The following is a 20,744-nucleotide window of genomic DNA, read 5'->3' on the forward strand; positions in this document are numbered from 1 at the left end:
CCCACTTAGGGGTGGATGATGCAGTGATACATCTGCTGCAGAGAGGGTATTCCTCCCCCGACAGACCCAACACCACAGTTCGGATAATGTTCTTCGACTTCTCTAGTGCCTTTAATACGATCCAGGCAGGGCTGCTGAGAGAAGTTGGAGAACATGCAGGCGGAGGCTCCACTGGTCCAGTGGATCACCGACTACCTGACAGGCAGACGACAGTTTGTGAGACTGCAGAGCTGTGTGTCAGAGAGTCTTAACAGCAAAATAGGAGCATCCCAATCAACTGTTCTGTCCCCTTTCCTCTTCACCATCTACTCGGCCAACTTCAAGTACATCACAAAAACTTGTCTCCTCCAGAAAGCCTCTGATGACACGGCCATTATTGGATTGGACACGGAGCTGCCTACAAAAAGGGTTTTACGAAGGTTCAGCTCCTTCAATGTATGCAGCAGCCTGCTCTATATGTTTTATCCGTCTGTTGTTGGCATGAGGAGGAGGTGATCAGTGACAGAATGCTGGCAGTCATGGACAATGACTCCCACCCCCTTGATAACACACCTGACAATCTGAAGAGCAGTTTCGGCAACAGGTTCCTTCAACCTCGCAGTCTCGCAGGAACATCACAGGAGTTCGTTCCTTCTGCTGCCATCAGACTCTTTAACTCATCCACAGATCCACACATGTGGAACAGTATTAATGACACTTTGATGCACCCCATCACTTTTGTACACCATGACATATTTGCCCACATGTTTTTACCTATATTGCTATATTCATCTATTTAATATTTATCTTAATATTCATCATAACTCTGTTTCTACCCTCATATCTGGCTTTGCACCCATTTAAGTTCAAGGTGGTCCACAGGTCGGGAAGGCAGATGGTCGTGGCCGATTTCCTCCCGGTGGGGGAGTAGGTTCGGCAGGATCTAGCCCCAGCCTCAGTCAGGTGGTGGGGGTGGGTGGCAGGGGTGTGGTCCCTGGCTCTGCTGCAGTGGAGGCGTGCTGCAGCAGGGAACAGGGAAGCTGAGGGCCAGGTGGAGGGGATTTCACTAACGAACGCTCTCTCTTTTTGTAGTGATGCTGAGGACCAGAGAGGGTGTGTGTGTGTGTGTGTGTGTGTGTGTGTGTGTGTGTGTGTGTGTGTGTGTGTGTGTGTGTGTGTGTGTGTGTGTGTGTGTGTGCAGGAACAGCTGGAAAGCTGTCCAAAGGCGTCGAGTTGCCGACCAGGAAGCTATGTGGCTGAGCTCCCAGGACGAAAGGCTGTCTGAGGAAACGTTACAGCAGGTTGTTCCTTCTGCTGCCATCAGACTCTTTGACACACTAAAAATAAACTGTTACACTACATTTGAAAGCTGTGTGGCTCCATGATGTGTCAAAGTATAGTACTGTAAAGATATGTTCAACAAAAGCATTTCCAATATTAGTTGTATCTGTTATCAGTGTGGATAACCCTACGGTAAATAGCTGATGCTATTTAACACATGCGGTGATACCTGATATGTGAAGCTTCACTTACCTTTTCTTACACTTCACATAGGTGCCATATTCATCTTTCCCACAATTTCCAAAATCATTTCCTGCTGCATTGACATCTTCAAAGCAGACATCATGGGCCGGTTGAGCTCCTGGAAACATATCATACCCAATTAACTCTATTTTCCCAAAATACCCCAAAGGCAAAAGTCACTACATCAAAAGTTGAGTAACATTAGAAATGTAAGGATATGTGAATGTTTGGTGCTTTGAGTGCTTTGTGAAAGTAAGGATAGACCTTTCCAAGTACCAGGCTATTTACTATGTACTAAACTTCCTGAGAAGAGAACACAGATGTTTGGATGACTAGACGGAAGAGTTACAAGAAATTGAAGACATCACTTTTAGGAAACATAAGTTGGAATACAATGTCAACTAACTAACCTTGGTAAGCTGACAGTATGGACATTTCATTTGTAGTTTTATTAAATACTGACCTTCAACAAAGACTTAGTGGTTTATAGGCATGTGCAGTAAATTAATGTCATATTGAGGGAGGTGATGAAGTGCATGTAAAACCATTTTCATTACCGTAGCCCCAGAGCTGCAAGCACTGCTGTTCATGGGTGAGGCACATGCCATTGTAGCAGTAGGCCATTCCGTATTGACAAGAGGAGCCATCCAGCAGGTAAACGTTGGCAGGGCAGTAAGGAGAAGCCCCAGTGCAGTATTCTGGAAGGTCACATGCTCCTGCTGGGCGCCGGCACATGGTACCCGCCTGCTTCAACTGACATGCGTAGGGAACAGAGGGTGAGGAAGGAGGAAAGGAGCACAAGACATGGAGAAGCATCTTTAGTTTAGTGATACTTAGCAAAATGATGCACACTGAAGCCTTCTACATATAAGGATTAAAGTGTAAATATCTGCCTACAAATACTTCAAATTTGATTTCTGATGCGTTTAACTAGAATTTTCCCAAAGCAAACAGATTTTCCCAAGCAAATGACAGCTCTACCTCCCATCACCATAGGGGTAGGCAATATACAGAAGGTTTATGAAAGCTTTTTTCTAGAAAATATCTTTGTGTGTTCATTGTTGATGTAAAAAACAAAATCCTGGAGGTGGTTTAAATCTAAAAGCACACTTACACATTACAAATAGTTATTTGAACCAATGTTTATATGAAATACTCTTTAGTCTAAATGAGAAGAAAAACTAAAAACAGTATTAAAAGAGTTTTTAAGTAAAACCATTAGGTTTAAAATGCAAACGTATAAAGGAGAACAAACAAATTGTTGCCACAATGGATGGACCAGCACATCTGATTTGGACCTGATTTTTAACCCACATCCCCTGACACAGCCCTACCATTTATCCAACCTCGGGACCTGCACTTGGAGTACACGAGATTATCTTGCAACACTAATCCTTCACTTGTAAGGCGAGTGTGTTAACCATTATACTCACAAGACAACAAATACAGGGCTCTAGAGTGCGACCAAATTTTTCAGTGGTGCGACTAAAAAAAAAATATTTGGTTGCACCTGTGCGACCAACTGTTCAGGTAGCAAAAAAAAAAAAAAAAAATCTGCAACCTTCCCTGTGGTCAACAACAGACACACATCATGCCCCTATCGTGGACTAAACCAATCAGAGATAGTCAGGGGCGGGACCTCTCTGATTGGCCGTGGTCCAGTTGAAAGTGCAGGTGGAAGTGGGAGGTGAGTAGCTTGAATAAAGCGATATCAATTCATTAAATCCAGAATCAACTTTTAAATATAACTGTGTTTTGCCATAAACAAGAAAGAAAGCCCAGCAGAGGATGTACTTCCTGAGGCAGCTGAAGAAATTCAACCTGCCAACACGGACGATGATGCAGTTCTACACTGCAATCATCGAGTCCATCCTCACCTCCTCCATCACCGTGTGGTACGCTGGAGCCACTATCAGGGACAAACAGAGACTGCAGCGTGTTGTGCGCTCTGCTGAGAAGGTGATTGGCTGCAGACTCCCATCTCTGCAGGACCTGTACACCTCCAGGACACTGCGGCGTGCAGCCCGGATCTCAGCTGACCCTTCTCACCCTGGACACAGTCTGTTTGACCTGCTCCCCTCAGGCAGGAGGCTCCGGTCCATTCGCACCAGAACCTCTCGCCATAAGAACAGTTTCTTCCCCTCTGCTGTTGGACACATGAACAATAACCATATGACTGTACCCGCCACTAACACATGACCCTACGCTGTGTCACTGCATCATTCTATGTTTGGCACTGATCACCACCTGCACTCATGTATATATCTTTCAACGTAGCACTCTTAATTCTTATTCTCATGTATATATCTCATGCACATATCTTTCCACGTAGCACTTTTAATTCTTATCCCTACTTTTATTTTTTTCCATGTCTATTTAAGTGCTATTTATGACAGCATGTTTGCACTGAAGCACCGCAGCAATTTCCTAATGTTGTAAACCTGCTCAACATTTGGCAATAAACCCCATTCTGATTCTGATTCTGATTCTGATAAACGCCAGATTCTCAGATTAAAGCTCACAAAACCATTTCAACAACAACCAAACAGCAGATGAGAGCAGGTACACGGATTCCACACAAAGATGTAAACACAGACCCGACGCATCAGAATCAGCTTTGTCTTTCTCGGCTTTCTCTTACTTTGCACCCCTCGCAGCACATTCCATGGGCACACTGGACCGCCTCCTTCAAGGTACAGTTATTGGGATTGCAGCAGTCGTTTTCACATTCCTGTTGACAATCATACAATAACACACAATATCAAGGTTTAAACACTGAAGCGTACATAACGAAAAACAATAATAATAAAATAATAACCTCTGCTTTAACTTTAATGATTCGAATAAAACGGACTTCATAAATGATTTGAAGGTTATGTTTAATCACCTTTTTTACAGAGTAAGCTCAGTTATGTAAAAAGAACTATATTTAACCAATAAGCAAAAGCAACTACACACACACACACACGCGCGCGCGCGCGCACACACACACGCACACACACACACATACTTCTCTGTTCAGAGTATCTGTCTGAGCTGCTGCCTTGTTCTGCCTCGTTCTCTCAGGTCAGCAGACCAAATGCTTTTCCTTGTTCTAAAGACATAATGGATACTCGAGGGGACAGGCCTTCGCAGTTGCGGCTCCAAAATTGTTGAGCAATGTGTGACTGCAATGTGTATGACAAAAGAATTTCCCTCGGGATAAATAAAGTTCTTCTTATCTTATCTTATCTGCACATAAGGAAGGCTTAAAAATGCACTTTTAATCCACTCACCGAAATCAGGACTCGAGTCTTGATTTCCACTTTGACATTCAGATGACGGGATCAATATTTGGTGTAAATAACATGAACTAGCTGCATTAGTACTAGCATAGTGGTGAATAAGTATAGAAGTGTGTGTGAAGTCTCCTCATTTTCTTTCAAGACTGTCAGTGGACCACCGCTTTTGGCACCAGTAGAAAACAACAGTGATCGCAGTACATCCATACTCCCTAACAAAGGCTTGTATGCTGAATCACAATGGGCACAAGCACTATTTCTATGCAGAAGTGCTTTCTATCTAACATTACTCCTTACTCCAATGGATGCATCGGAAACAGACTTGGGGTTAACCTCATGCCTAAGGCATGCCAACTTTAGGGTTAGGGATAACCTAACCCACCAACCTTCTGATTAGTAGATGATCTGCTCTACCTCCTGAGGTACAGCCACCGCAGTGGGCGTCGTATCACAGTCTCAAAAAAGTGCTGTTTAATTTTTTTAAACAATACAGTAAATAAATGCATCTGAAATGCAGTGATGTGAAGTCATTACTTTCATAATAAGAATACTCTGGCTTTTCTCTTCTATTTAAACCTACATTCGACAAAGATGAGAACTCTGCACAGTGGTATGACAATTAAAAATCCGATTATCTATAACAACATAGCATAGCATTTCATCTGTTTTTAAAAGCTGAAAAAACTACAGAATGGACATGATGATGAGATGGTTTTGTCAAAAGTTGGATATTTTCTCTTCAGCTAAGTTTTGTGTGAAAATCAGCTGACAATTGTCTGCAAAATAATTTAATAATAGGACAAGTAAATCATAACCAAGGTTTGAAGCTGTTACAAAAAGTAAATGAGCATCAAAAAAGTTTTTTAACTTACGAGAATTAAACATAATGCATTACTTTATTGCAGGGGTCAGGCCTGTGTCCTGCAGGTTTTAGATGCGTCCTTGGTCCAACACAGCTGATTCAAATGGCTAAATGACCTCCACAACATGTCATGAAGTTCTCCAGAGGCCTGGTAATGAACAAATCATTCGATGCAGGTGTATTGACCCAGGGTGATATATCTGCAACCTACAGGACACCAGCCCTTGAGGCCTGGAGTTTCCCACCTCTGCTTTATTTATCCTTTTATCTGGTAGGGAAAGTTAATATAAGTTCAAATTGAATACTTGTCCTCACATCTGGTTCTCCACAATCACACTCTTCTCCGTCCTCCACAAAGCCGTTGCCACACTTCTTGCCCCCCACCAGATCGTTCATGTTGGGAATGTTATATAAGCACATGCCCCCTCCCTTCTGGAAATAGCGGTCCAAATCGCGTTTGCTGCAGTAACTGAAGACTCGAGGGAATGGGTGCCTGGACAGGGACATTATCATATTATTAACATTGAACAGAAAGTAAAAAAATATCAATGTTATGCATGCATTTGTACATTTTACAATTATTCAATCTGTAAGTATTTTGACTGATATACTATTTAAGTCATTAGCAATTAGCAGAGGGAGAGAGAGAGCATGTGAGAGACAGAGGTCACAGGTTCTGAATGAGCTGTGTGTTACTGCTTTGTATAACTTGAACTATTTTTTTTTCAAAGATAAAAAAACAAAGGTGAAGCTGTGAATGATGAAGTATTTTAATATATTTTGCAGTTAGGCTTAAACATGGCTCTTTACCATCCCTGCTCCCATCACAGAAACCATTAATATTGAATGTACGACTACCACAGTAATCTTGGACATGGGTGTAAGAAAAAAAGAAGGAAAAAGCGTGCATGGGCAAAACACCTTCCAAGTACTATTCAGCTACCTCCCTCTTCTCAACATAGATGCTCATCTAGAGGCTAAATCCATGGTCATCATAATCATCAAGGTGATATATAAAGAAGATGCACTGACTCTAGAACAGTTCTGCACTTATCTTAATCCCGTGGCCTTCTCAGCTATTGCCTAGACTTTTAAGCCACTTCCTTTGTAAACTAGTCACGTGTATAAGCTGACAGACCAGGGATCTCAAACTCAGAGGAGCTGGGGGCCACTGCTGGCACTGTCATCTCATCAGAGGGAAAGTCCACAAATATTTCCAAAAATTTAGTGTTTTTGTTTATTTTAAATATGACAAAAAAACCTATGACTGAACGTTATTGGAAAACACAAACCGTGTATAGACGAGTCTTAACAGTTTACTTACAACTGGGCTCGTCAGGCACTCTACACTTGCAGTGGTTATTATTATATTTACATGCTTTCATCTTCTGTTTCTCACCAGTAGCAACTTGTACTTTTCAACTCTCCTTTTCCTCCGTGCCTCGCACTCACACACACACACACACACAAAGGGAGGGGCAGTCCCACACATTCTCCTTGCAGCACGGACTACACTGTCCATACACTGTCACAAAGGGCTATGCCTGTAACACTGCTCATATTGCCTTCATGTTAAATCATTTTTTTTAAATTATATATATATATATATATATATATATATATATATATATATATATATGTATAAAAAAACACCCAGCACGCCCCTGCGGGCGGTTTATCCTTCAAGCTCGGGTCCTCTACCAGAGGCCTGGGAGCTTGAGGGTCCTGCGCAGTATCTTAGCTGTTCCCAGGACTGCGCTCTTCTGGACAGAGATCTCCGATGTTATTCCCGGGATCTGCTGGATATATATATATATATATATATATATATATATATATATATATACACTCAACAAAAATATAAACGCAACACCTTTGTTACTGCTCCCATTCCCCATGGGATGGACGTAGAGACCTAAAATTCATTCCAGATACACAATATAACCATCCCTCCCAAACAGTGGTCACAAATCAGTCCAAATGTGTGGTAGTGGGCACATCTGCTATATTGAGATAATCCATCCCACCTCACAGGTGTGCCACATCAGGATGCTGATCTGACATCATGAGTAGTGCACAGGTGTACCTCAGACTGCCCACAACAAAAGGCCACCCTGGAATGTGCAGTTTTGTCTCACAGCAAAATGCCACAGATGCCACAAGCAATGAGGGAGCGTGCAATTGGCATGCTGACAGCAGGAATGTCAACCAGATCTGTCGCCCGTGCATTGAATGTTCATTTCTCAACCATAAGCCGTCTCCACAGGCGTTTCAGAGAATATGGCAGCACATCCAACCGGCCTCACAACCGCAGACCTCGTGTAACCACACCAGCCCAGGACCTCCACATCCAGCAGGTTCACCTCCAAGATCGTCTGAGACCAGCCACCCAGACAGCTGCTGGAACAATTGGTTTGCACAACCAAACAATTTCTGCACAAACTGTCAGAAACCGTCTCAGGGACGCTCAACTGCATGCCCATCGTCCTCATCGGGGTCTTCACCTGACTCCAGCTCGTCGCCGTAACAGACTTGTGTGGGCAAATGCTCACATTCGATGGCGTCTGGCACGTTGGAGAGGTGTGCGCTTCACGGATGAATCATGGTTCACATTGTTCAGGGCAGTTGGCAGCTGAGAATGTCCCAGTTCTTGCATGGCCAGCATACTCACCGGACATGTCACCCATTGAGCATGTTCGGGATGTGCTTGACCGGCGTATACGACAGCGTGTACCAGTTCCCACGAATATCCAACAACCTCGCACAGCCATTGAAGTGGAGTGGACCAACATTCCACAGGCCACAATTGACAATCTGATAGACTCCATGCGACGATGTGTTGCACTGCATGAGGCAAATGGTGGTCACACCAGATACTGACCGGTTCTGGGTCCCCAGACCCCCAATAGCGCAAAAAACTGCACATTCCAGGGTGGCCTTTTGTTGTGGGCAGTCTGAGGTACACCTGTGCACTACTCATGATGTCAGATCAGCATCCTGATGTGGCACACCTGTGAGGTGGGATGGATTATCTCAATATAGCAGATGTGCCCACTACCACACATTTGGACTGATTTGTGACCACTGTTTGGGAGGGATGGTTATATTGTGTATCTGGAATGAATTTTAGGTCTCTACGTCCATCCCATGGGGAATGGGAGCAAAAACAAAGGTGTTGCGTTTATATTTTTGTTGAGTGTATATATATATATTTCTTCACCTCAATATGCGGGCTGCAAGTAGGGGTGACGTGGGCTGCAAATGGTCCCCGGGCCGCGGGTTTGAGACCCCTGTCTTAGACAGTGCTGGAGGAAAGCAATCCTTAGGTTTCAGTTTAGCTCCACTATAGCCACTGCTACTTATTGTAAACCGTGAAAAGCTTACATGATATTTTGATTCTACGCTTTCTGTCTGATATTGTATTGTATTATGTCAGTTTGTTATATTGTAATTTTTATTGAACTAAGTTGTTTATCATGTTTATCAAGGAACAAAGTCTTTCACACAAATACTTGTTTTCCTTCATTCAGATTTGTAGTACCTATTTACAGGACAACACAAGAAAAACAAATTCAAAGGCAAAATATAAAAATCTAATAAAAAATTATCAAGGGAATAGTTTGTTAAACAGCCATGCTAGTATTTCAGCAGCTAGAACTGTTTTTCATGTGTCAAGTAATGTAATGTGTCAGTGTGTTATGGCTGCTTCGTTCTATAAAACATTTCTTCCTGTTAAAAGGTTTTTTCCTTTCGTTGTTGCCACGTCCTTGTCATGTTTACTATATTATTGTAGGGTCTTTATAAGGAAGCTTGAGGGAATTGCTGTTGTGGTGCTATATAAATAAAATTGACTTGAGTTGAAATCAAGGTGTTAGTAACAACATCTGAGGGTGACTAGGATGTTTCTTTAGTCCTGTGCAGAGCTCGTGGCTAACCCGGTGGCAGCGGCCATCACACAGCCTCCTTGATCGGCAGTGGCCTCCACACAGCAGCTGTCATGGTCATGGCTCATCCCAAAGTTGTGGCCAATCTCGTGGGCCATGGTGGCTGCAGCACCAATGGACAGCTCTGAGTGGTCCTGTAGAGGAATAACAAAAGGAGCTGTCACTTATGTGATGCAGTCTATCAACAATATGTTCAAACTAATTTAATATGGGTGTGTCAAAGTAAGCTGACTTCATGGTTGGGCCAGGTTATTATGGTTATTGTTAAGTCTATTAAAATGATTTTAGTGCATCTAAGTTAAAAGTTGAACTGTGGATTTGTATGTTGTATCTCAAAACTCCTGGTTATAAATTTGTATTTGTTTGACTGATTGTCTAACTTTGTGTTCCTTTTTCAGTGATATATTATTTTTTTGATTGTTAACTTTTCAAACTGACATGTTTAAAGAATGAATTTGTTACTTTTAACATACATTAAATTATATCTTTATTAAAGTAACAAAATGAGTGAGTGTGTTTCCAGCATGGCCAGAGGGGTGCTAAGCCTAGAAGACTCGCAACACACAGAGCTCTTGATTTTTTTTAAAACTTCTATATTACAGTTCGTTAATACCAAAGAACCATCTCCAGTACTTTCTCCTGTCTCAAAATTTCATGTCAGAAAATAATGTAGACATCAACAGGCATAACACGCACATACGATTTACACACGGTTTACACATGCCTCAATTCGTGGGCATGTCCATGTCCCATTAACAATAGCTTGATAAACAAAATAAAATTATTTTTCTAGTGTCTAAATGGATGCTCAGTCAACCAGGTACGGAAATGGTCATGACAATTTGCATATTAATGAAGAAACTGACCTCATAGCCCATTTTTGCCAGTTGTACTAGTTTCAGTCAGTATGTATGGTTTAAAAGGTTAGGGAAACCTGCAGTCAGCTGAGACTGAGCGGCTCATTTATCATCACTTCGATGAGTGACAAAATGTTTCTCCCACTTAAAACGCTACGTCCAGGTGAACAGAATAAACTTTTTTGGGATTTTTATTCCATTATTTCAGACTGCAGTGATCCCAATAATATGTGGGGTACATCAACAACATTTATTTTGAGTCAGATACTAAAGGCTTCTCTAGGAGCAGCGGCTGTCTCGCTATCTGAGCAGTACAGCAAGTTTTTCTTTTGAATTCAGCTGTTGCTAGAAAGCAGAATGATGTCAGCTGTGAATTATTATAAGAAAATGAAAAAGCTAAAAATTAGAAAAAAAACCCTCTGGATTTGTAATTTACCTGTTTATATAAGCCTGTTAATTAGTGGGCTTTTAACCTGGATCATTGACCATCTGATAATACAAATAAGATGGTCAGTGATATTTCAGTGGATACTCTCCATGCCCAAAAACAGACAGTGAAGCGAGCAGGAAAAAATTACATGACGTGAAGACAGAGAAAAAGAGGAGGAAGAAGGAAAGAAAAGTAGAAATGTATTTCCACATACCACATTGATGCCTCCAGAGTTTTCCAGGCTGCACATCCCCTCCAGTGGTGCCATGCCGATAGTTGTCCCCTTGAATGTCACACCCCTTTCACACAGAGAAAAAACACGAGAAACAGAGTGAATTATGACTTAACCTCAACCTTCTTCCTGTTCACTTCGGGGTCCACAGTGGATGCACTGAATGCAGTTGGTCTCTTGGCATGCTAAAACAGAATCAAGCTCTGACTGAATAATGAAAACAAAACAGATCCTAATGTATCAGCACATCTAATCACCGAGTCTACATTTTTCTAATTAACATTTGTGCTGCTCCTGCTACTATTTTGAGTTTTTTGCTCTATTGGAAGCAAAATCTTTTGTTTGTTTTATAAGCATTTATTAGTTTATATATTAACCAACTGCCAGAGGCTCATCATACAATGGTGAGTGCAGAGACACATGGCACTGTGCTAATTATCAGCCCAGGTCTAAACATCACAGAGGTTGAGCGCAACTGATTTAATACAATTCTCCTGAGCTTGATATTCAGTGAAACAATTACAGATCAATCCTGTTACATCGGATGCTTTCACAGTATAATGCATGGATGGGTAACTGATCACCACCTGCACTCATGTATATATCTTTCTACGTAGCACTCATAATTCTTATTCTCATGTATATATCTCATGTATATCTCATGCACATATCTTTCTTTCTTTCTACATAGCACTTTAATTCTTATTGTCTGCACTGAAGCACCGCAGCAATTTCCTAATGTTGTAAACCTCAACATCTGGCAATAAACCCATTCTGATTCTGATTCTGATTCTAATTCATTTTCCCAAGTAACCACATGGGAAAGTGGGAGTGTTACACCAAGGTTACACCAATGTTATGATGCTTAGGCAGCAATTGTCCTTCTCTCCTGGATCACCTGGTGCTTTCTCTGGTGCCAAGCAACGGGGCTGTGACAGCCGGAATAGCTCTTTGGGTCCGGCAGCAGGTACCTACCAGGTGTAGACCGGGAAGGAAAGAGGCGATGAGCCAATCCATAAGCAGACGAAGATGTCCACTTTCCAGCTTACCACTGCGTTTCCCCCGTGAATGGTGATCCAATATTATTGATTTTACAATTTGAGTAACAAGTGCCAGAAACAGCACAAACACAAACACAAATGGCAGTGACAGATGGCAGGCCACTTTAGAGTCGCTGTGAAAATGCTTAACAACAAAAATGTAATAATTAAATGTATTACATTCAGACATGCTGCTGAACCTGCACCTGCTCAACTTCCCTGATTTATTAGACTGAACATGGTCAGAGATGCCATCACCTCTCCATCATGATTAAAGTTTTGCTTGTGTTTTCTAATCTGGTCTAAAGACCGACCTTTTCGGTTTGGCTTTTAAACCCAGTCTAGAATGTTCATTTTGATATTGATGTTCTATAATTTTATTGGTTTTTTTTACTATGTATTTTATTTATAGTACTTATATTTTATTAATCTTTTGGCTCTCTTCCACAGCATTTCTTTTATCCTGGCTTACTTCTCTTGAACCTTGAGGCTGCTGTTGTTGTGTATAAATAAAATTGAATTGAACTGAATTATGTTCAGCACTTTGGTCAGTACTCCCTGTTTTTAAAGTGCTTTATAAATAAAGTTGGCTTGGCTCAATTGCTCAATACTGGCATGTTGAATATAAATAAAATACATAAACAATAAATATGTTGAATTAAAAATGAAGAATAACAGTGATTTTAATCACAGGCCTCACTGAGAGAGCCTCTACAGAGTCTGAGTCCTGGATGTTGTTTTTCTCCTCTTGTTTTTTTGTTTTGTCGTCTTGTGATAGGAGCAGTAAATTCTAAGAATACTAAAAATATAATTTGTAGGTGGTTGAAATAAGAGATATTACTTCCTGCCATTGCAGTATTGTATCACAACACTGTAAAGGCTTGCTGGAAATACTCCACTTAGTCTGCTGACACTGTGACCCAGTTTCAGATAAACAAAAGATAAACGTTGGAGCCTAATCAGTTTCACAGCCACCCCAATTCTTGACTTATTTGACAAAAGAAAGTCACACATTCTTTCATAGACCTTTAACAAATAATATTTTTTTTAAACTTCTTGTCAATGAAAAAAGGTCACATTTTCTGTCATGCAAGTCCATGTAAAGTCACTAAGAATATGAAAAAGTGAACAAATGTCTATTATGTAAACCACTTGAATGGATTCATAAAATAAATTTAGCATTTATTCCGCAGACAGCAATGAAGCCATACTGAATTTGTATACTAAAGTCATGAAAATATGTTTTCACAGGACCTTATGCAGAGGCATATATGTGTAAAACTGAGTACACAGGAATTTAAAGGATAAGTAACAGCCAGGTGCTGCTAATCATTTCATTAATTATTTTTGAGAAAATGTAGTCACCTCGATAGAAGCTGAATTTTTGGCATTCAGTGGTATGTTAACAAAATGTCACAATCTTCCTGAGTAACTGTAAAACATTTCTTCACAATGATGTGAGAGTCATTCAGAAAGTGATTACTGCAAGTTACTACTTGCTACTGGTTTTACACACTGTTAAATCACTGGGTATACTTGACACATTATTTTTCCCTTGACTGTATAGTATAACTATTTTTTTAATGAAAAACCACAGTCGGCATATCCACTCTGTTTCCAACTGATCACTGAAAAGGTAGCTGTGAACTGACAAGAAAAATATTATTTTGATTCCAACAGGTATGAAAATGATTTAAAGTTCCTGCTTGAAATACAAAAATGCTTCAGACAGAGGTGAAAGACCCGATGTAAACAACATGATTTTGTTTTCTACATGTCTGGTGTTGGCTCAGTGCTGTGGTATGTTTCTTACGTAAGCAACTGGGCATTGTCATGCTTCTTGCGTGATTTTAGCTTCTGTCTCCATTGGAGGAAGGACCAAAGGGTTGCATTTGGCTCCTCGGTGATGATGCACTGATCTCTTTTAGTCCAAACCTCCAGACCAATGAGAGGCACACGGATGTTCAGAGCCCTGTAGAACTGAACATAGACACAACAGATATTATTTTTCTACATTTTTCCAAATGGCAAATAAAAAAAAACAACAACAACTATTACTAGTGACTGTCACAATATTAAAACTACTGACAGGTGAAGTCATATTAAGTACTGTATTTGTGTGTTTTCAATCACTACGGATTTAGAACATAAAAGTTATCTCAAAGTAGATAACTAATACATGACAAGGAAATATATGTGGACCCAGCAACAATAGCTTGTTGAATCAAACTGTCTGTTCTCTGGAGAACAGGAGTGAACAGCAGAAGCCCTCATCCTTACCTTATCCACATAATTAGCAATTTCCATTATCCTCGCCTTAGTCTTTTCATAATCTTGATTCTGCCGTTGAAACTGCACGATTACATAAATGAATGTTAGCCATGAGGGGAAAATGTAAAACATTTTAGAAACAATTAATCCCGACTGATACCAATTAGAGTGGGAGAGGACTTCAGTCTTCTTATTGGTAAATATATTTTATAACACTTTGCCCAACTTAGAATCTCTGAACATTGTATACACTGCTGGATCTTAGTAATGCTGATGGTGGTTTACAACTAAAATGTGTTTTTCCCTTTAATAAACATCAAGAAGAATACTGGCGAGAATACTGTCAGTATTTTTTAATGAATTGTGTTCCAGTCGCCTTACATGTGGCAGGAGCCCAAAGTGTACTTCAATTGAGACATAGTATTTAATTACTGCAGAACAACCATTTGAAAGTCCGTCCACCTGGCAATTCAACCTAAATCTATCCCCACATTAAGCAGACAAATACTAACTCCACTTACTTTTGCCTCAGTACAACTACTAGATAAGCTTAGAATTGTCCATATAAAAGAGTCATATTATCTTGAATTACATAATTGTTTAGTATGTAACTGAGTGTCCATCCTGCTGTGTGAGTTTGATCTTAGCAGACAAATGTAGTAGTAGATTATTCCTGTAGTTGCACAGGAATAATCGGCTTGGGCATGAATAAGGCAGGTGATGAGTCATCTTACCAATGTATTATCCGCCACAATGTACAGTTCGATGTACTTAGTCGTACCCAAGGTATTCCTTTTAACCTGCCATTAAAGAGAAGAAGGAAGGAGCAACATGTTTATAAATACAGTAACATAAACTGATGGGCTAAAACACTCTCAAACAAAGATAGGAGATAGGGAATACCTAAAATGTTAAGAGACACATACTTGTCAGTCCATTAGAGTGGACGAATGTGCAGAAAAGGTGTAAAAAGGCTGTCACAGACTTGACATGAAATATTATACATATTTAGACAGTGAACTATGGGGAAAAACACTGGATGAAGATATAACTGCTCAGCACTAAAAGAGATCCTTTAAAGCAGTAAACAAAAACAAAATATTGAATCAATCAATTGTATTTATATGATTATATTATATTATATTATATTATATTATATGAAATAGCAACAACAGTCAACAGTTAACCCCCTATGATCAAGCAGTTGAAGGCTGCCAACTGCCCTGTTGGGGCTGACAGGAGGACGACAAAGCTAAACATAACATACACTGTGGAAGAGACCCAGAGCCCCGGCCTTATTGGGCAGTGGGGGTGTGAGGCAGGGGTGTGGTCTCTGCATTCCACATTTCTCGTATTAGTGACTCGTCTCCGTGTTCCATTTAAAGTTTTCCACAGCAAATAAAAGCTGCCTCTCTCAGTTGAACCGTTTCATTGGAGTCCTGTATTTAAGTCCTACCTCTGACTGCTACACAGCACCTCCATGGTAGCTTTAGAAATGTACAAAAAGACAACATGGTTTGACAAGAACAAAATATGATTGAATCTAAGCAAAACTAAAATCATGTTATTTGGGAATTTTCAAATTAACTCATAAGCACAGATTCACAAAGATGGTGTGGAAATAGAAAAAGATCATGAGTTTCTTGGTTTCTGGTTCATTTTTACACTGAACAAATTATGTATTAAGCAATATACAACCTTCCTGACAATATTATAAATCTGTTTTCTAAAAGGAATGTGGGATACAATTTGAGGGAAGAATTACATTTAAAATATTCCTGTTTTCCTTATGCTTTGTTTGATTGTGTTTTTTCTTTTCTTTGTTGTTGCATCACAAACAAACAAACAAAATTGACTTGCCTGCAGTGAGTCCTGGCCTTAGTCCAATGAAACATCTTTGAAATAAATTAGGTCTTATTGTGTCACACCCCTAAACCTCGTAAAAAGCTTTCCTAGAAGAACTGAATCTGTTATAGCTGCAAAGGGATGGCCAACGTTTTATTAGACCCTATGGATTAAGAATGAGATGTCACTCAAGTAATTCGTGTGTGAAGGCAGGTAAGTAAATACTTTTAGCAAGAGAACATAGACGCCAGTGGTACCTTTAGAGAAAGTGCTTTGACACAGACATGAAAGCTACAAAATAGACTGAATGGTGGTGGAGTGGTTTAGAAATTCGCTCACAGAGAGAAGGTTTCTGGTTTAAATCCTGTTTGAGGTGGCTACACATATTCTGGTTGTGCTTTCTCCCTTTTGGGGGAGTAATTCATTATTTTTCTCTGTTCCAGATCTGTCTATATAAACCTAATGTAATTTTTGACTTAATCAACCCAATTTGGTTTAGAAAAGGTGTACCACTGATTTCTGGAAGACTCACCCTTGAATGAAATGATGAGAGCAGATTAGAGAAAAGGTTGGGCTGTGTGGTGTGATGCGTGTGGTAGCAGCTTCCACCCTTAATTGGCAGCTTCATGGTACTCAACAGTGAGTGGTAGACTGGATCTACACTGCTGATTGGCTCCAGGTAGTAGGTGTCACTAGAATTCAGTGATATCAGCCCTCTGTGTAAAAGGGGGAAAAAGTGTTGCAGTTTGAATTGAAGCACAAAGATAGACAAAAAATACAGACTTGTTTTGCCTCCCATAGCAGTCTGACTGCTGAAGACCTGTGTGAGTTACAAAATGTGATCCCCAGATAACACAACCGGCAAATGCAAAGCAGGGGCAGGATTCACATTAACATGTACATCCCTGTATTAACCAATGTCATATAGGCCCAGTTTATTTTTTCATGTCACTGTTGTGATGAGACCTTAAATAGCATTTGCATTTTCTGTTGTATGCTTCCTTTGGTGTTCTTGTTATGTATAAAAACGTGTTTTTTGAAAATAGCTGATCTGCACTTTGCCAACATGTGTCAAAAAATATAGTTCAATAAAGTTGCTCTATGTAGTGTTTAACTGTTGATATGCAGCGTTATTAAATTTATTGTTTATGCAACGGTTGACATAGCACATTTGCTTTTGAGAATATTTTAGATGGCACTCATCATCAGAAAGGTTGCCGACCCCTGTTGTAGCCAAAAGGATTTTATTTGCCATATCTTCACAACAGCTGCTCATATAACAGCCACGGGAATAAGGATTAATAAACTAGTACGGCATGAAGCAGAACAAATTAGGATGAAGTATCTGTGGCTCTCTTCAGACCTCCCTCCAATCTTGCCATTTAGGAAAAGAAGGATATCACATCCCAGACTAAAGACTAAAGCATCACCATACTACCAGCAAACAAAAGGAGATGCATCATCGTTCTTAAGGCTAAGCTAATTTGACCTGCTACTAGCCTACTCAGTTAACTTGTGCTTGTAGCCAGGTAATGCATGCAAGAAGTGAAGCAGTTACATGTGAGTGAAACTTCCAGCCAACTCAGACATTAAAATACAGACATTTATCACTACATCCAATCCAAAAGATTGATATACGTTTCAAAATGATTAAACTAAGCTTATTATTAATCTTAGAACTATGGTATCTAACCAGATTCTTACTCTTGATGGCATTACCTTGGCCTCCAGTAACACTGTGAGGAAACTTGGAGTCATTTTTGACCAGGACATGTCCTTCAATGCACATATTAAACAAATATGCAGGACTACTTTCTTTCACTTGTGCAAAATCTCTAAAATTAGAAATATCCTGTCTCAGAGTGACGCTAAAAACTAGTTCATGCATTTATTAAGTCTATGTTGGACTACTGTAATTCATTATTATCAGGATTTCCTAAAAACTCCCTGAAAAGCCTTCAGTTGATGCAAAATGTTGCAGCAGGAGTACTGACAGAGGCTAGAAAAAGCAGATTTTTCCTATATTGGCTTCTCTTCATTGGCTCCCTGTTAAATCCAGAACTGAATTCAAAATCCTGCTCCTCACATACAAGGTCCTGAATAATCAGTCCCCATCTTATCTTAACCCTTTAAACCCTAACCCCTTTTTAGCAAGGGTGTCCAACTCCAGGCCTCGAGGGCCGGTGTCCTGCAGGTTTGGGTTTAAAGGGCTAATGACCTTATAGCAGCAGTCCCCAACCTTTTTTGTGCCACGGACAGATTTAACATCAGACAATATTTTCACGGACCGCCGTTTAAGGTGTCACGGATAATTACAACAAAATAAAATGATACGACCAAGACAAAAACTGTGGTATTTTGTAAATATAATAATAACCGCGAAATCACTGTGTAATTGTGTAACTCCGTTAGCAGCGTCCTCCTGAAATGCGGCAACAACATTGAGAGTAACATCCTCTTCTTGCCCTTTAATGCTCTCTGGTTGCTATGGTAACATGCAAATATTTCTTTCAAAATAAGACACACAATTACAACATGGGAAAGACCCAGGGAAACCAAGTTAACGATAAAAACCCTGAAAACCATATATTTCACACTCGAGCCTCAACTTTTGCGGCCCGGTACCAAACGACTCATGGACCGGTATCGGTCCTTGGCCCGGGGGTTGGGAACAGCTGCCTTATAGTACCAAATCACCCCATTAGGGCACTTTGGTCTCACACTGCAGGGTTACTTGTTGTTTCTAGAGTATTTAAAAGTAGAATGGGAGGGAGAGCCTCCAGTTTTCAGGCCCCTCTTCTGTGGAATCAGCTTCCACATTGGATTCAGGAGACAGACACTCTCTACTTTTAAGATTAGGCTTCAAACTTTCCTTTTTGCGAAAGCATATAATTAGGGCTGGATCAGGTGACCCTGAATCCTCCCTTAGTTATGCTCTGGCTCTTTTCCACAGCATGTCTTTATCCTGTCTTCCTTCTCTCACCCCAACGGGTCATCGCAGAAGGCAGTTTTTCTCTGTATGAGTTATTGTAGGGTCTACCTTACAATATAAAGTACCTTAAAGCAACTGTTGTTGTGATTTGGTGCTGTATAAATAAAATAATTTGAAAAATTGAAAAATAAAATTATTAGACAATCATTCACTGGACCTAGAAGAAGCATTCTGTGCAAAAGCAAAAATCTGTAATCTGCCTTTCCTCATCTCCAGTATTAAGCAGCATAACTACTTTAAAAGCCTCAACATAAACACTTCTCTGACAGCCTGGTGGGAATTCCTAAAAACAACTAAGTCTTCGCTTATTCCATGTAAACTAACACCCTTTTGGAACAATCCAGTTGTTTATCAGAAAAAGGGTATACTAAGTTTTTTATCATGGTATGAGAAAGGGATTTAAAAAATCTAGAACATGTTATACAAGATGGAAAATTCATTTCATTTGAAGAACTATCAAAACATAGACTGAGCAAATGTGACATTCTTGAATATCATCAACTGAAATCCATCATAGAAGAAACATTCAATCCTGGTCAACTGAATCAAGAAATACCTACTTGGGTAACAAAATGTTTTAAATACCTGCCCAAACGGTGATCAAAAATGCTATAAGCTATTGTTTAAAAATGACTAAATGCCCCAACTTACAACTTACACAATAATCTCTATAGAACACACTACACGGGACAAAGGTTGTTCCCAATGGGTCTTACACAATCGAACATATGCACCTATTGCAAAGACAACTCTGTTGAGAGCTATGTGCATGCTATATGGTTCTGCATGCCTGTCCAACAGTTCTTGCAGAAGATATGTGAAGACCTAACCACGTGGTTTAGTTGCTATATCTCAACCTCACTGTGCAACATAACATAGTTAACATAAGTGAACTAGATATGGAAGCAAATACATCATGTGTACTCCTTACTTCCTTATGCATCACCAAGAAAAGCCTGATGCTTATGTGTTCAATATAAAGATTTAGTTCTTGACCACATTGGTCTGGAGAAAATGTCTGTCTCCTCAAAACACCAACTGGATGAATTTATCTCTCTCTGGTTCCCACTGATCAATTCCATTACTTAGTGGGGGTGATCTGCTGTAGTCTCGTTTCCCTATTTGAATTGGAGGTGGATGGTGGTGGTCTCCTGGGCTGCAGGTGACTGGCGGTCTTCCTGAGGGCTGGAGAGCTGCGGTTGCTGTTTGGCCTGTGCATCTACCTCAGTTGGTGGTGGTGGAGGACTGGGGTGGGTGCTGCTTGACGGTCTTGAGATGTGGCCCTGGGGTGCTAGTGGTGGCCTTTGGTACTCTTGGAAGCTGCGGATAGCGTGGTTGTACTGGTTTTATCTCTGTCTGCCCCAGGTTTCTGCAGGGCATTGCTGCAGCTTCTCACCCTCATTATCAAGTAAATTTGTCACAAAGACACAGGCATTCTCACACTCACTCACTCTCTCCCTCTCACAGACACACACACACACTATAGG

At 40.4% G+C, this 20,744-nt stretch overlaps 1 protein-coding gene across 4 annotated transcripts in view; it reads right to left on the reverse strand.

The window, feature by feature from the left end:
* The window catches only part of adam19a (ADAM metallopeptidase domain 19a), a 107,095-nt gene that overhangs the window by 22,613 nt on the left and 63,738 nt on the right, over positions 1 to 20,744 (reverse strand). For all 4 annotated transcript variants that reach the window (XM_085400723.1, XM_085400725.1, XM_085400724.1 and 1 more), the window contains 10 exons: positions 16,798 to 16,981; positions 15,155 to 15,220; positions 14,430 to 14,501; positions 13,963 to 14,129; positions 11,092 to 11,176; positions 9,582 to 9,724; positions 5,962 to 6,139; positions 4,145 to 4,234; positions 2,061 to 2,256; positions 1,513 to 1,621 (listed from right to left, as the gene is read on the reverse strand). In XM_085400723.1, coding sequence (XP_085256849.1) covers positions 1,513 to 1,621; positions 2,061 to 2,256; positions 4,145 to 4,234; positions 5,962 to 6,139; positions 9,582 to 9,724; positions 11,092 to 11,176; positions 13,963 to 14,129; positions 14,430 to 14,501; positions 15,155 to 15,220; positions 16,798 to 16,981 — 1,290 coding nt within the window. The remainder of the gene's footprint in view (positions 1 to 1,512; positions 1,622 to 2,060; positions 2,257 to 4,144; positions 4,235 to 5,961; positions 6,140 to 9,581; positions 9,725 to 11,091; positions 11,177 to 13,962; positions 14,130 to 14,429; positions 14,502 to 15,154; positions 15,221 to 16,797; positions 16,982 to 20,744) is intronic.

This window comes from Rhamphochromis longiceps, linkage group LG3 (assembly GCF_057381845.1).
Source record: "Rhamphochromis longiceps isolate RC_006_pf linkage group LG3, R_longiceps_female_GT1.1, whole genome shotgun sequence".
NCBI classification, from domain to species: Eukaryota; Metazoa; Chordata; class Actinopteri; order Cichliformes; family Cichlidae; genus Rhamphochromis; species Rhamphochromis longiceps.